This window comes from Humulus lupulus, chromosome 1 (assembly GCF_963169125.1).
Source record: "Humulus lupulus chromosome 1, drHumLupu1.1, whole genome shotgun sequence".
NCBI classification, from domain to species: domain Eukaryota; kingdom Viridiplantae; phylum Streptophyta; class Magnoliopsida; order Rosales; family Cannabaceae; genus Humulus; species Humulus lupulus.
The window spans coordinates 242341683-242356163 of NC_084793.1; the positions used below are offsets into that span (position 1 = coordinate 242341683).

The 14481-nt window shown below is 32.1% G+C and overlaps 2 protein-coding genes across 5 annotated transcripts; both read right to left on the bottom strand.

The window, feature by feature from the left end:
• Positions 1–884: 884 nt before the first annotated feature.
• LOC133804735 (N-terminal acetyltransferase A complex auxiliary subunit NAA15-like) lies at positions 885–7628 on the bottom strand. Of its 4 annotated transcripts, none has more exons than XM_062242896.1 (14): positions 7338–7628; positions 7134–7236; positions 5874–5952; positions 5380–5462; positions 5140–5289; positions 4778–4893; positions 3975–4080; positions 3189–3260; positions 2985–3100; positions 2758–2890; positions 2101–2178; positions 1970–2023; positions 1785–1888; positions 885–1116 (listed from the first exon to the last, which is right to left on the bottom strand). In XM_062242896.1, the coding sequence occupies exons 4-14, from the start codon at positions 5449–5451 to the stop codon at positions 987–989; spliced, it is 1131 nt and encodes a 376-aa protein (XP_062098880.1). In that variant the 5' UTR covers positions 5452–5462; positions 5874–5952; positions 7134–7236; positions 7338–7628; the 3' UTR covers positions 885–986. The 4 variants fall into 4 exon arrangements, with proteins under 4 accessions (XP_062098880.1, XP_062098874.1, XP_062098866.1 ...); XM_062242890.1 differs by having other exon boundaries at positions 6964–7236; XM_062242882.1 differs by lacking the exon at positions 7134–7236 and having other exon boundaries at positions 1785–1855.
• Positions 7629–10447: 2819 nt separating this feature from the next.
• On the bottom strand, positions 10448–13847 carry LOC133831793 (uncharacterized). The gene is made up of 9 exons (XM_062262208.1): positions 13492–13847; positions 13228–13303; positions 12482–12919; positions 11703–12291; positions 11526–11621; positions 11291–11396; positions 11107–11212; positions 10571–11019; positions 10448–10457 (listed from the first exon to the last, which is right to left on the bottom strand). Exons 1-9 carry the CDS (start codon positions 13845–13847, stop codon positions 10448–10450), a joined length of 2226 nt encoding a protein of 741 aa, XP_062118192.1.
• Between the last annotated feature and the right edge of the window lie 634 nt (positions 13848–14481).

The following is a 14481-nucleotide window of genomic DNA, read 5'->3' on the forward strand; positions in this document are numbered from 1 at the left end:
ACATATAGTAATAAAATTTTAAATTTTATTTTGATAAGTATACTTATATGGTTTTTTTTAATTAAAAAATTTTCATTATTGTATTTTGATAAAAAAAAATCAAAATTAATCATAAAATGTAATTCTCAATAGATTGATAAACCATAAGTATTACATTAAACAATAACTAATTCAAACCATGAATGTGTCTACTTCATGAGATCTTAGTTCTAACATAAGTTTGAAAGCATAACATAATAAAGTTTTATAATCTTGAACAATTTTTACTTCGAAAATGAAAAATAGAAACATTACAAGATACACAAAAGTAAACCATGTGTGAAACTTGCTGCATCCTTCAATTCATCATCCTTTGTGCACTTGTCTTTGTTGTGAGTCCATTTGCTTAGATACAACAAAATTTAAATAATTAATGCTTCAACTTAAAGTTATAGTAAACTAAAAGAGTCACTACAAGAAAAAATGCTTTTAATAACACTGAAAATGTGTTATCAAAACATAACATAACACTTTTTGATGTGTTAAGACCGACTATGTTATCGTAGGTCAGGGTACTTTACATAACACTTTATCATTGTTATACAGATGTGTTATTATACTGTCAACGATAACACAATTTCTGTGTTATTTTAATATATAGATAAGTGTTTAATTATGTTATTTATAGTCGATTATATAACACATTTCAATACTTATAAATTTGTGTTATACTACACTTTAGTATGACACATTTTTTGTGTTATACTAGACTTTTGTATAACACATTATGTGTGTTATACTACACTTTAGTATAACACATGTGTTATATTAGCTTAGAGAAACATAATCTTTTTTTACTTACACAAAACTAGGAAAACAAATATGAAAGTTGAAGCCAAATAAGGTAACATAAATAGATTTTTATTAATTACTCAAAATGTAATTACAATATTTAGTCTACTAGTCTAGGCTTAAGAAATCATATTACAACATAATTTATGCCTAATTCAGATTCCTTTATCACTAAATACAAAACAAGAAATGTATATAAAAATTAGTGAAATACATTCTTCCATTCTAAAGGCCTCAACTACAAATGTTGTCAAGAATTGCTCCAAAGAAATCATCTCAATATACCTGCACATTGTAAAAAAAAGAGTCCTTTTATTATTAAGGACATAAGACTTAAGCTAGTTTCCACCTGTGAGCATATAAAGTTTAAATTAAATTTGTAATAACTCCAAAACTTGACGAAACAGCAGGGTATAGCAAGATGTACTACCATGCAAAACAACGACTGAAGCAACATCATTAAAAAAGAATGCCTCTAGCAAAAGAATGCCTCTGGCAACAAAACCATGTGCCAGACTAAAAAAGCACTTGCAAGATAAAAAATTAGAGCAAATCAGAGCATTCACATTCACAACTAAAATCTAAAAGCAAGGAGATAGTTTTATAATATTATGACACATTCAGTGACCACAAATCTAAAATCATGTTGCTTAGATCATCTGCTTCAGTATAACAGAAACATGATTGACTGTTCATATATACAGTATATAAAGAGAGCAGGAAAAAGATATGTCTAATTCACTCGACAAAACCAAAACAAGGAAAAACAGTACAGAAATCTATAAACTGTAAACAACCTCACACCATGAAGAAGCAAACCACAAGCTCCACTACCCATTGGCTAATCAACTAAACCACACCCGGAAGACAACTCTTATAAATAGGCATCACTGAAGTGTATGAATGTTTCAACAAGATATGCATTAATGCAAATAAGTGCTACCACAGCTTACCTTCTAGGGAATTGACCAGAATTCCTAACAGCATGCTCCAGCTCAATAATAAGTTCCTTAAGAATGTCTGCCTGGAAAACAGTGTGACAAAGCATAACTTGAACCTACAGAACTAATATTTTCTTAGGTCCTAAAAAAATCAAAAAATTAATGTGTAAAACAATCAAGAAGAATGAGGAGCATACCTTTCCAGGATGATCATACAATGGAGAAAGATCAGTGAACAATGATGGAACTCCCTGAAAGCATCAAGAATATACGTTGCCATAAAATATTAAAGACCGAATCAGAGTGATAAAAAAGGAACCATAAATACCTTAGTAAGGAAGGGCCTAATATAATTTTCAGCTGCTTCTCTAAACCTGACACCTTGCAGAAAGTCAAGCGGTATTCTCTAAAACACCCAACCCAACAAGATTCAGTGATAACTCGAAAAAGTCCATAAATAAGAAGAGCATAAAAAAATAATAATGATGATGATGGTCATTCTAATGCGGTAGTAACCAAAAAGTAGTACTAAGAAGCTAATTTAATTGCATTCAACTCATAAATCACCTGAGGACTTTTCAGCTAAGCATTTCTAATATTAAGTAAATATGATAAAGTCACATCTAAAATGGAATGGTGTACCATGAAAGAAATTTGGATATTAATAATAAATCAATATTAAGTTCAATAGGTCAACCCATTGAAAAATTAACGAAGTTCTCCCCCTTTGAAACTAATTAATAGCAGTTTATTAGTTAAAATTTACCAAAAATAATATCAAAAACAGATACATGCAGAACAGAAAGAATCCAGTGTATAAATTTAAAATCAACTCCATCATAGCAGTGCACAATATTTGATAGAATAAAGTCCAGTGTTATTACAAGTTTGTGTAATAGCTAATGGGCTTCACAGCATTCGGATAAAATGGCAACCATTACAAGGAAAGCAACAAAGTTAAAATTCAGATCACTCAATATTTTACCTTGACAGCAGAATACCAAGTGTATTGCTGCCTAAGAGAATTGTACAACAACTCCAACTGTTCAATTTGGTCGGGTGAATACTGACCATTTTCATAATAGAGCTCAACACACTTGTGAAGGCCTTCATAGTATCTGAAATTGAACTCAAAATAACATGTTCAAAATATGAATCAAATTTTCACAAGGAATTGATATTTTGAAAAGAAATATAGCATTAGCATTATACCCGTAATTGTCAGGATTCATAGAAAGTAGAGCCTTGAACAAAGTGGCACCTTCTTCAAAGCAACCAAGCTTTACTAAAAGAGAAACCTCTTGTTCTTTAAAAGCCAATTTATCAACCTTGAAATGCATAACAAGAAATGGTAAGCACTTGAGATTCGCATGCTAAAAACATAACCTCATAAGAAATATAATAGTTCAAACTTACTATTTTTGGCTCTTTCTTGTGCAACTCATCAAGAGCTCTCTCAATAGAGCCCGGTTCTTCTAGCAAAGAAATCTGGAGAATAAAATTGATAAAGGCCACTATTAAAACCATATGATGGGATGGGACCATAAAACCTAATAAGTTTTTCATTTGAAGTGTGAAACGTAGAACCCACTGATTGAAAGGGCATCAAACTAGACTAACAAGGAAAAATAAATAACTGTTTTCATATTTACCATATAAAAGTAGATTTTTAAAAAGTCAAATAACTTAAGAGATGTTCATGCATTCACAAAGAGCATTGCTATATGGCACCCATGATGCCCAGCAACACCTTAGGTTGATTGGTGCAATGCAATTAAGTATCGGGTCACACATATTTTTATGTTAAATTAAAATAAGTGGGACTTGATACTATATTGCACCAATAACGGTATGCTATGTAAGGTGGTGTTGTGGGACTCGATACTATACTGCACCAATAACGGTATGCTATGTAAGGTGGTGTTGTGCCCCAATGGTGCCCATTAGCATTAATCATTCACAAAACCAAGGGAACCTAAAAAAAATACCACAAGAATAGGTGGGGAAAAACCTGAAACATAAATAGCCAGTAACAGCTCCAATACACACAAAACTTCTAGACAACTACAAAACCTAACAATAACTAAAACCCATATCAAAAAACAAGCCTAAAAATCAACATAATAGATAGCTAGTCACCTATAAGATCTACATTAATATATAACATAAGAAACAATATACAGAAGATACCACTTAGAATACCTTATACAAAAGCATTTCCCCATGTTCACAACGTTCATTATCAGGAGGAAAATCATCTTCTAGTGTCCCTTCATATGCCTTCAGAATTTCAACTGCTTTTAAAGCACTAACAAGAAAAAAAAAAATTTAATAGACCAAAACTTATACTCAAATTTAATAACCCAAACACACAACCAAGAAGAATTTATCCACAGAAAATGTAAAGAGGAACTATTCTTACATATTTACATATGCTGTATAGAAAGAAAAAAAAAGTATTGTTTGTATACATATATAATACTTAAACACATGTACAAAAGAGAGGAATAACATTTTCTAAAAGCAACGGATGGACTGTATTAACTTCCACATGATTTATTTGATCTAGATTTTTAAAAGGTTCAGCTTACATCACACTATGTAACAGACTTTTTGACAATAAATTCAGAACATGAATTACAAGTGTAATTTTTTACTGAGAACAGCTGCATGAACCATGACAGTGTATTAGCAAAAAATTAACAGCAATGGCATGACCAATGTCAAAACCACTATTTGAAAATATGAAGTCATAGATCTACAGTCTATAGTCTAGAATTTTCCAGTTGTGTTTAAAGCACGAATCAATTTGAATTATGAATGAGAGAACATAAGTTTGGAAACTTCGTGGTTGTTTATATCAAACATTAAGTATTTGAATAACATTAGTAAGTGGGACCAACAAGAAAAACAATTTAGGTTTGTCACTGTAAATGTTGCCACTAGAAAGATAAATATATAAATATATATAAATAAAGGATCAATAAATAAGGTCAAATTCGTACTTTGAGTTTAAATGATGAGCAACAACAAAGCCAATCCAATTCATACGATGATTTGATTTTAGAGACAAAAGCTGTTGTCTTGTCTCGAAAAACCCTGCCAAATCTCGCATTTGCACCTGTACCACAATAGATAAAGAGCCATCATTAACCAAAACAAATTAAGGATTTAAATGAAGAAAAAGGAACTACTCACAAAAAATGATGTAATAAACAAGCATGATATTAGCATCTATATTTAACAAGTGTCATGTATTCCAGTTAACGTTTAAACAGAAAATATAAGTGCTAAACTTCAATATTGTTTTTAAGTTACCAACAGAGCATAAGTCTCTAAAAGGAGAAAATTAACATCAAAAGCATACCTGTAATAGTGACAGATCCTGCAAAATTTCAATATTGTCTGGATTGATCCTCAGTGCATTTCTATAGCATTTGATTGCCTCCCTGTATTCTCTACCGGACCGATAAAGAAGACCATAAACATGCCAGCATACATGACTTTTAAGATCATTCTGCAAAGAGACAAAAAGCCTTAGAGAACTAAAGACCCTACTAATTTTGAAAACAAAATAGAACATTAAAATTTTAGACAACACCCTCACCTTTAATCCTTGCCGAACAAGCTCATATGCTTCAGATTTACGGTCCATGCAATTTAATGTCAACCCCTTCATTGATAAAGTTTCTAACCAATATAAACACAAAGGAAATGTAAGAGAAGTTAATTTTGTTTGAAAATGATTTCAATTAAAAAATAATAATAAAACAGCAAGATGATTGTGTAAATCTTTTTTTTTTTTTTTAAAAGAGATGACTGTGTAAATCTTCAAGAAGCACTGTGGCTCAGCAGCTAAATGTGGATCCCATATAAGCATGAGGTTCATGCATCAGAATGATTCATATAATTTATAACAAAAAAAATGATGAAATTGTCAAGTTCTCCAATATGTGAAAAGCAAATAAAATATATATATACATATAGGTGTGTAGACAAGAGCCAATGGACGCGGACAGAGGAAACAAAACTCAATAAAGTGGTCACTAGATCAGCTAATTGTGCAGTACCAAATTACATATTGCATGAAACAGAAAATACCTCCATGGTCTGGAAACTTTTTCAATATAGTGTCTGCAGCCTTCAACCCCTTCTTATATTGTTTTGTCTCATAAGATTTCTGAAAGAAAAATATGAGATTTAATGAACATTTTGGCAAAAAAAAAGGAGATGGTATCAACTGGATTATGTAAATTAAATTGCCTTTTGCCAGTTAAAAAAAAATATGTGATTTACTGCGTGAACCAGCACAAATAGGTAGTACAACATAACTATATAGTAAATACACTGTTAGCTTACTGCAGCAGCCATTCTTTATCAATCCTAAATGAATTTGTTCCTGAAATACTAAAGCCATACAAGAATTTGAATTGATATAATACAAACAATCAAGATCGTTGGACTTTAATATCGTAGCTAAGTTTTCAAACAATTTTAAAATTTGAACTTGAAGCAGAATCAAATGGATAAATATAAAAAATCGACATTAGCATGATAACGCCACGAGTCTGACTTCATTGTTCTTGTCAAGTTCACTAGATTGTAGATAATCTAGTTTTGAGTGCACGAAATAAGAAGTCCGCTAAAATTTAGAATCTATCTACTACATTACATCAACTACCAAAAATGAAATATAACATTAAAAAATTCTCTATAACCACTACCCAGTTCACATTTCCACTTCTCTATATTCTCCCAGTCAAACACACAATTCTAATAACTAGTCCAATAAAAAAGTTCAAAACTTACGCTTAAATAAGAAGAAGAAAAAAATCACAAATTTGAACATTACAATCCTTCCCCCACTATGCACTTCCACCGTAATAACCCAAAATTATATTCGATTCGCCAAAATAAACCATACCCAATTGATTGAATCATTTATTTTGTAATAAAAGCACAAAAGCAATCATAAATATCAAAACTTTTCCATGTCTATCAACTCGTCCAGTATTCAAAAAACAAAACAGAAGTGAAACAATCAACAAACGAAATCAAAATATAAATATATAGATAAATAAACTAGGGTTTTGATTCTATTTTGGTAGTGAAAAAGATAGAGAAAACACAGTTCGATCTTCCAGCGATTAAAAGGGAAGAAAAATAAGAAGAGCAGGGAATCGAAGCTTACGACGATGAGTTTGAAGAGGTTGGCCTCCTTGGAAGGGAGAGAAGCAATTTAATGTCAACCCCTTCATTTAGACTTCAAAATTCTATTAACTTAAAACACTAATATAGCTATAATTTTTCAAGCAAGGATAGTGAGAGAGGAGATCGGAAGAGAGAGAGTGAGTGAGTCACATTAGGAGACGTTGCTCTGAACTCTGGCTCATCTCCTCTGCTTAGTTAGCGCTGTCCGAATGGGGGTGGTTAGAGAAACCACTAATATTAATGATTCAATCAACTGTTGAAACCCATCAAACCCATTTCAGAAATTTCCCAAAAACCATCATCCAAATTGAATAAAAACCCAATTTTTTTCTAAAAAAAAAAATCATCTTGTACCTCATTGAAGGATGATTTGGGTGGGCTTGGATTCTCAAGAACAGTGGGCAGGGCACTAACCACCGAGCTAGCTCCATCTGTCAATCTTCTTCGGCTTCCATGGAAACCACCGCACATCATCGTTGTGAGCCACCGCACGCGCGCCATGAGTGTAGTCGTGGTCTCCCATGGTAGTGAGAGAGGAAGATAGGGGAGACATGGAGCTTGAGAGGAGATGATTTGAGAGAAATAGAGAGAAAGATGAAGGGGCGGCTGAGAGGAGAGAGGCACGTATAGGAAGAAAAAGGGATTAGGGATTTTTACTTTATTAATATTTTTTAATATAAAAAGTTTTAAATAGATAAGAGAGAAACAGGGAGAGAAACGTGAAAATTTAATGTTCGCGCCCAAAATTTTGAGTCACCCGCTTTTTACCTAGCATAATACTTTTTTAATTCTATTAGATTTTAGTGTTATCCTATGCCCTTTTTGGTGTAGTGAGTACATAAAAAAAAGTTAATTACCTAATTATAACTTTATCAGCTGGCCATGCAATTATACTACCTATAGCATCTTCTATAGTAGACATAACTGTTGAAGGCCTCCACAGAAATGCATCATTCTTTCTCACAAGATCTATCCCCACTTTCATAGCACTAGGCCCAAGAAGAACATGGTGAACCTCATCCTTTGGGTCACTTGAAATAAAATAACCTTCTGCAACAATTTCTCCAGATCCAATCCAATCTAATATTTTGCATTTGGAGCCAAATGTGTGGTTCTTGACACTCTAACAATATATCAATAAAACAAATTCAGCAGTAGTAAATGAATTTATATTGAATATTATATGTTTTAGATTTTATTAGTTTTGTATAATTAGTATCATAATTACCTGAGTGGAATGAACATAAGAATTTGATTGAACATTGGCATTTGATTGTTCCTCACTCTAAGTAGATGTATTCTATTTACAAGTAAGATAGAAAGACATGAATTCAACATCAAAATTTAAAAAATACAAAAGTAAAGACTAACCAAAAAATTAAACATGAATCTTAGTTATTATTGCAATTCAGCCACATGAAAATATAGCTTTAGCATCAAAATACTTACTTGATTTTTCATTAGAGAAACAATGAGTTGCTCCATGTGTTTCATTTTGTCTTTCAAATCTTTGCATTGACCTTCTATCATCATCAGATGGTCATCTCTTTCTGACACAATTTGCAACTTTGACCGAGTAACTCCTCTTCCTAAAGCTCTCATGTATATATTTTTTTCAGGACCAAGGACTTTTGTGAGGATGTCTTCATTAACACTTGTAGTTGAAGACATAGCAAGATCTTTCTTATATTCTTCAACCAAATCCTTCAAAAATAAATAGTATCAATAAATGTCTTCAAACAAATTAGTAAGTTAAAACTAAAGTCACGTGATTTTGAAAGGGCAAGGTGTGTACAAAAGCTTCAGCCACTTCTGAATTTACTGGTTCGCCATTTTTCTTCTTATGTGCTTTGGTCCAAACATTAACTCTAGAAGGCGGTGTTTTGGTCTCACTATGGTTCATCTATCAAAATAATAAAATAAGTTAAAAAAATATCTAAACCAAATTCTATAATAAAACAACTGTAAATATGTTTGGCTTTACCAATTCATCAATCAATCTTGCATAACCTTTACGACTACAAATATGGGGTAGTTGCTTTGTCCGTATTTTTCTGTATTTCTCACTTGTAACCTAAGAATATAAAGTTAATAGATACATTAAACTATAAATTTCAATCATAAATATATTTGGTTATAAGATGTTAAGAATAAAATACCTTAAACTCAACACTATTTTTTTCCTTAACAAAACTTTTCCACTCATTCATGGATTTAATATTATCAGGCTTTAGTTTCAATATTGCTTCTTCATTTGGTGCCTTTATTATTTTAGTAACTAGCCTTGATTTTGAAGCTCTCCGAAGATCTACCATACTTTTGAATATATAGCTCTTTTGCCAATCTTTGTCAACCTTATATCTTGCCTAGTAAAAATAATAATAGGTTAGTATTAATGTAAATGAATTTCAACAAATTTCATGTTCATAAATTGAAATAATATATTTATAATGATTAAAATATATACCTGAATAGATTTCCATAAGACCTCTTTCATTCCTAGAGGAATCTTCCTCCAATCTTTTATCATTACTGGTACAATTTCTCTAACAAGTGCACCCAAAAATGAAGACAAAGATATTGATGTTGCACCTATTGGTCGTCCCTTTGAGTTAAACTTAACTTCCAAACAACCATCACCGTCTATTGCAATAGACTTCATTTTACTAGGGCCTCTAGTTCTCTTTTGGGTAATAGGTGCAACAACTTCTTCAGGTAGTTCTTGTTCGTCTGGCAAGTTTTCAACAATTGTTTCATTTGGGTTTTCTGGGATTTGTAGGCGCTGTGATTTTCTTGTGGCTGTTGGTGAGATGTCATTGTCATTTGTATGAGTTTCAAGTATTGGTTTTGTTTTTATCATTTTCTTTGAATGACCATTAGTAGGTGGTCTCACTATTTTTTTAGGAGAGTCTATTGGTTGTTCAACCTCAAATAGATTTTTAAGAAATCTCCTTGTCACAGGGGAGATGGGTACTTCTTCATCAGAAGAGTCATCTCTTACAATCATTATGTGTCGTGTATTTTCCTTTGGAGACACATCCTTAGTATATCTCTCTTCAGCAACCTTATCCATTTCCAAATTTAGTCTAAAGCTCTTCCTCTTTTCATTGAGGAGTTTAACTAATTTTCCTGTAGGTATGTGCTTTGGTCTCTTTCCTTTTGTAGATGGAGGTGTCATATCTTGTACTTGGAAAATTCTTGGACTAGTTTTTGATCAACCGTTTCTATAATTAGTATGAATTTTGATAAGTCACAAAAGATCATCATATATAACAGCAACATATTATCAATTATCACAAAATAATCACTTGTAATAAAAGTCAGAAATAAAGAAATAAACAGTCATTCTTGGCAGCGAAGAAATAAAAATTATAAGTGTCAGGTGCAACATCTTCTACAATTTACAAAAAAAAAACAACAATAATCAAACTAATATACCCTCACAATCATCTCTAACATATTGATCATCTTCCACTACATTATGTAACCTAGATTCAGTAACTTCAGACGTTATAGGAATGAATTCCTTCTCATCATAATTTTCCATGTCATAAAAACCTCTAGGGGGTGCCCTAATCACCACATACCAATTGGAAGAATCATGTTCTCTTGAGTAGAAGACCTGTTTAGCTTGTGAGGCTAAAATAAAAGGGTCTCTACCAACAGACCATTGACTTTGGTGTAGATTAACTAAAGTAAGACTATCCTCCACCTTAACAACATTAGGGACATTTGCCCAATCACATTTGAAAATTGGAATCTGAACTATGTAGTAATCTAACAAGATTATCTCCCTTATAACCCCATAGTATGAAACTAAATTAGGAACTTGAGATACATCTTTGGCACTAGATCTACACATAGTTGTTGCTTCAATTGAGACACCACTATTCTGTGTGGACTTCTCAATGTCATGTATATGAAATCTTTGACCATTGATAATATATCCAGTGTAAGAAGCAGCATGTTTTCTGGGTCCATATGCTAGCCATTTCAACAAATCAGTTTCATCACAACTTGAGGAATGCATAGGAACCTATAAAAATAACAGTATGGCATTGTTAATTTTCTGAATGACAATTAAAACAACTTATATGAACTAGTTAGTTTGCAATTAATTTACCTTTTCCTTCATCCATGTTGAAAAAGTTTGTATATGTTTCTTCCAAAGTAATCCACTATTTCTCTCATATATTTTGTTCATTTTTTTCAACTCATCTAGGTGAATCCTAATTTATAGGACCAATGAGTTAGTATTACTACATTTTTAATATAAAAAATAATAATTTCTAATATCACACACTTACTCTAGAAAAGGCTCCACAACAGATGTATTTAACAGAATGTATCGATGTGCAATTTCTAACAACTCATCTGTCAATATAATTTCTTTCCTCTTAGAAATTGGACGACCTTCAAGTATCACATCATTTGACCACTCTTCATTTCAACCTTCTTTTGTGTTTAGTTCAATTGAATGGTCAGTGAATTCATTACAAAATCTCACACACTCATCTGCAAGATAACACTCTACAATACAACCTTCAGGCCTTGCTCGATTTTTGACATAATCTTTCAATATCTTCATGCGTCTATTAATCACACAATTGCTCATCATTAATATAATGTCCATGTAAACTAATAAGAATAAACAAAACAATTAAATTTTAGTGATTCACCTCTCAAATGGATACATCCATCGAAATTAGACTGGTCCACATAGTCGTGCTTCTCGTCCGATATGAACCACTAAGTGAATCATGACATCAAAAAATGATGGTGGAAAGAATCTCTCTAGTAAGCATAAAGTTTCAATAACATCATTTTCTAATGCCATTATGCTTTCTCTATCAAGAACACGTTGACATATTCGATTAAAGAATAAGCATAATCTCATTATAGCATCTCTTGGACCCACTGGCATCAATCCTTTTATAGCCACTGATAGTAATTGTTGCATCAAAATGTGGAAATCTTGTGACTTAAGGCCCATGAGCTTGCATTGTTCCATTGAAACAAAATTTTGAATATTTGAGCTATATCCATCAGGTACTTTCAATGAGAACAACCTTTTACAAAATAATTCTTTCTCAAGCTTTGATAGTGTGTGTAAAGCTGCAGGAAGATAGGTTCTAGTCCCCTTCTCATGTGGGTGCAATGCACTCCTAATACCCATATGTTGCAAATCCAAGCGAGCTTTTAGTCCATATTTACTTTTTCCAGCAACATCTAGCAATGTATTACAAATGCTTTCACAAACATTCTTCTCTATGTGCATCACATCCAATTTGTGATGAACATACAATTCCTAAAAAAATTGCAAAAGAAATAACTAATGAAATTCCTCCAAAGACAACAATTTACACAAATATCTTTTATATAAATAGTAAGAATGTGCTAACCTTCCAATAAGGTAACTGAAAAAATATGGATCGCTTTTTCCACATTTCTTTTGAATCATCTTGTTTCCTTTTCTTTGAAGTGGATTTTCCCCAAACATTCACAAAATCTTTAAGGTGTTCAGCAATTGTAGTCCCATTCATGATTCTTGGCGGATTTCCATGCTCTTCTTCTCCATCAAACCAACTTCTTTTACTCCGAAATGGATGGTCTTCTTGAAGAAATTTCTGATGACCTCGGTATGAAAACTTCCCACTATGTTTTAGCCACTCTGAATGAGTACCATAACCACATAAGGGACAACTGAAACGTCCCTTATTTTTACAACCAGCAAGGTTCCCGTATGCTGGAAAATCTTGGATTGTCCACATCAAAATAGCCCGCAACTTGAAATTCGTATTGTCCAATGCATCATGAGCATCAACTCCCTCATTCCATAATAATTTCAAGTCCTCTACAAGAGGTTCTAAGTATATATCAATATTATTCCCAGGTTGTTTAGGTCCTGGAATTAACATTGATAATAAAATATTCTCCTGTTTCATGCATAACCATGGGGGTAAGTTGTACATGACCAACAATACAGGCCAAACACTATACTTAGAGTTAAATCCATCTGTGGAAAGGCTAAGTCTAATATTTCTCTCTTCATTTGAAAATGATGGCCATTTATCATTGACTAGCTCCCATGCTGCTGAATCCACTAGGTGACACATTTTTCCATCGCAACTTTTATTGTTGTGATGCCATCTTAATTCCTTTGAAATTCTTTTGGACATGAACATCCGTTTCAACCTAGGGATTATAGGAAAGTACCTTGAAATTCATGCATGTGTTAATGAACCTTTTTAGTCAGTTTATCTAACATCCAACGTGAAGTTCCACATGTTGGACATTCTTGCAAGTTTTCTTTATCTTTTCTAAACAAACAGCAATCATTAACACATGCATGAATCTTTTCATATGTTAAATCAAATAATCGAAGAAATTTTTGAACCTCGTACATGGACTTGGGGATCATATTATCTAAAGGAAGCATATCTTTCAAAAGCTTTAACAATTCATCAAAACTTTTGTCCGACATCCATTAGTAGTTTTAAGCTTATACAATGCAACAATTGATGATAACTTAGTATATTTAGTGCATTGTGGATATAATAGAGTGTCTGCATCTTCTATTTTTCCCATAAAAGTGTCATCATGACCTTCTACATGACTTTCAAAATCACAACCATCGATATTTGTTGCCCTAAACAAGTTGTAAGAATCAAAGGCTTCCATTGTCTCTATATCATCATCTCTTGATAATTCTTCCCCATGATGAAACCAGATTTTGTATGTTGGATCAATCCCATAAATGACTAAGTGTTCATACAAAATGCTAATACATTGGTGACTTAAGTTTCGACAACCTTTGCATGGACACAATAACTTTTCGGGATAACCAATCAGCTTTTCTGCCATTTCTACAAAATTCTTAGCGCATTCTCTATACTCATCCGAGGCTCTACAATTCTAAGACAAGTTCATATTTATAATATATTAGTAGCTACATATAGTAAGTTACTAATTTTACTAAGTTGGCACTAATTAAATCCCTAATTCTTATTACCTACTGAAGCGTAACCAACTTTTATCCAACATGATCACCAACTTAATTGGTCCTGTTCTAACCAACAAAAAGAAATTTTTTATAAGACTATGTAATGGTAAATACATAATTGTATCAACCAAAATATAATTGCATTGTTTATAAACCTAAAAAGTACACATCAAAGAGTAACTCACTTCCATTTTAAAACACCTAAACAAGCAAAATGTCAGAGTTTATATATATGATATGTAGAATTTGGTTTCACAAATTCTCAAGATCATGCTTGTTTGGCTTCATCTATAACATGGTTTAAAAAAATGGCAGAAAACTCATGAGGCATACGCCTCGGTCATATCTTCATTTTCAAGTCATAGGTCGACAAATATTTTTATTTTTTTATGTATGTTTTCTTTCCTATGTTGGTGTATATATATATGATATTTATAAAACATGTATAATATGTTTGCTAGCTGATCTACTTTTATGTCTTATATTATACGTTTT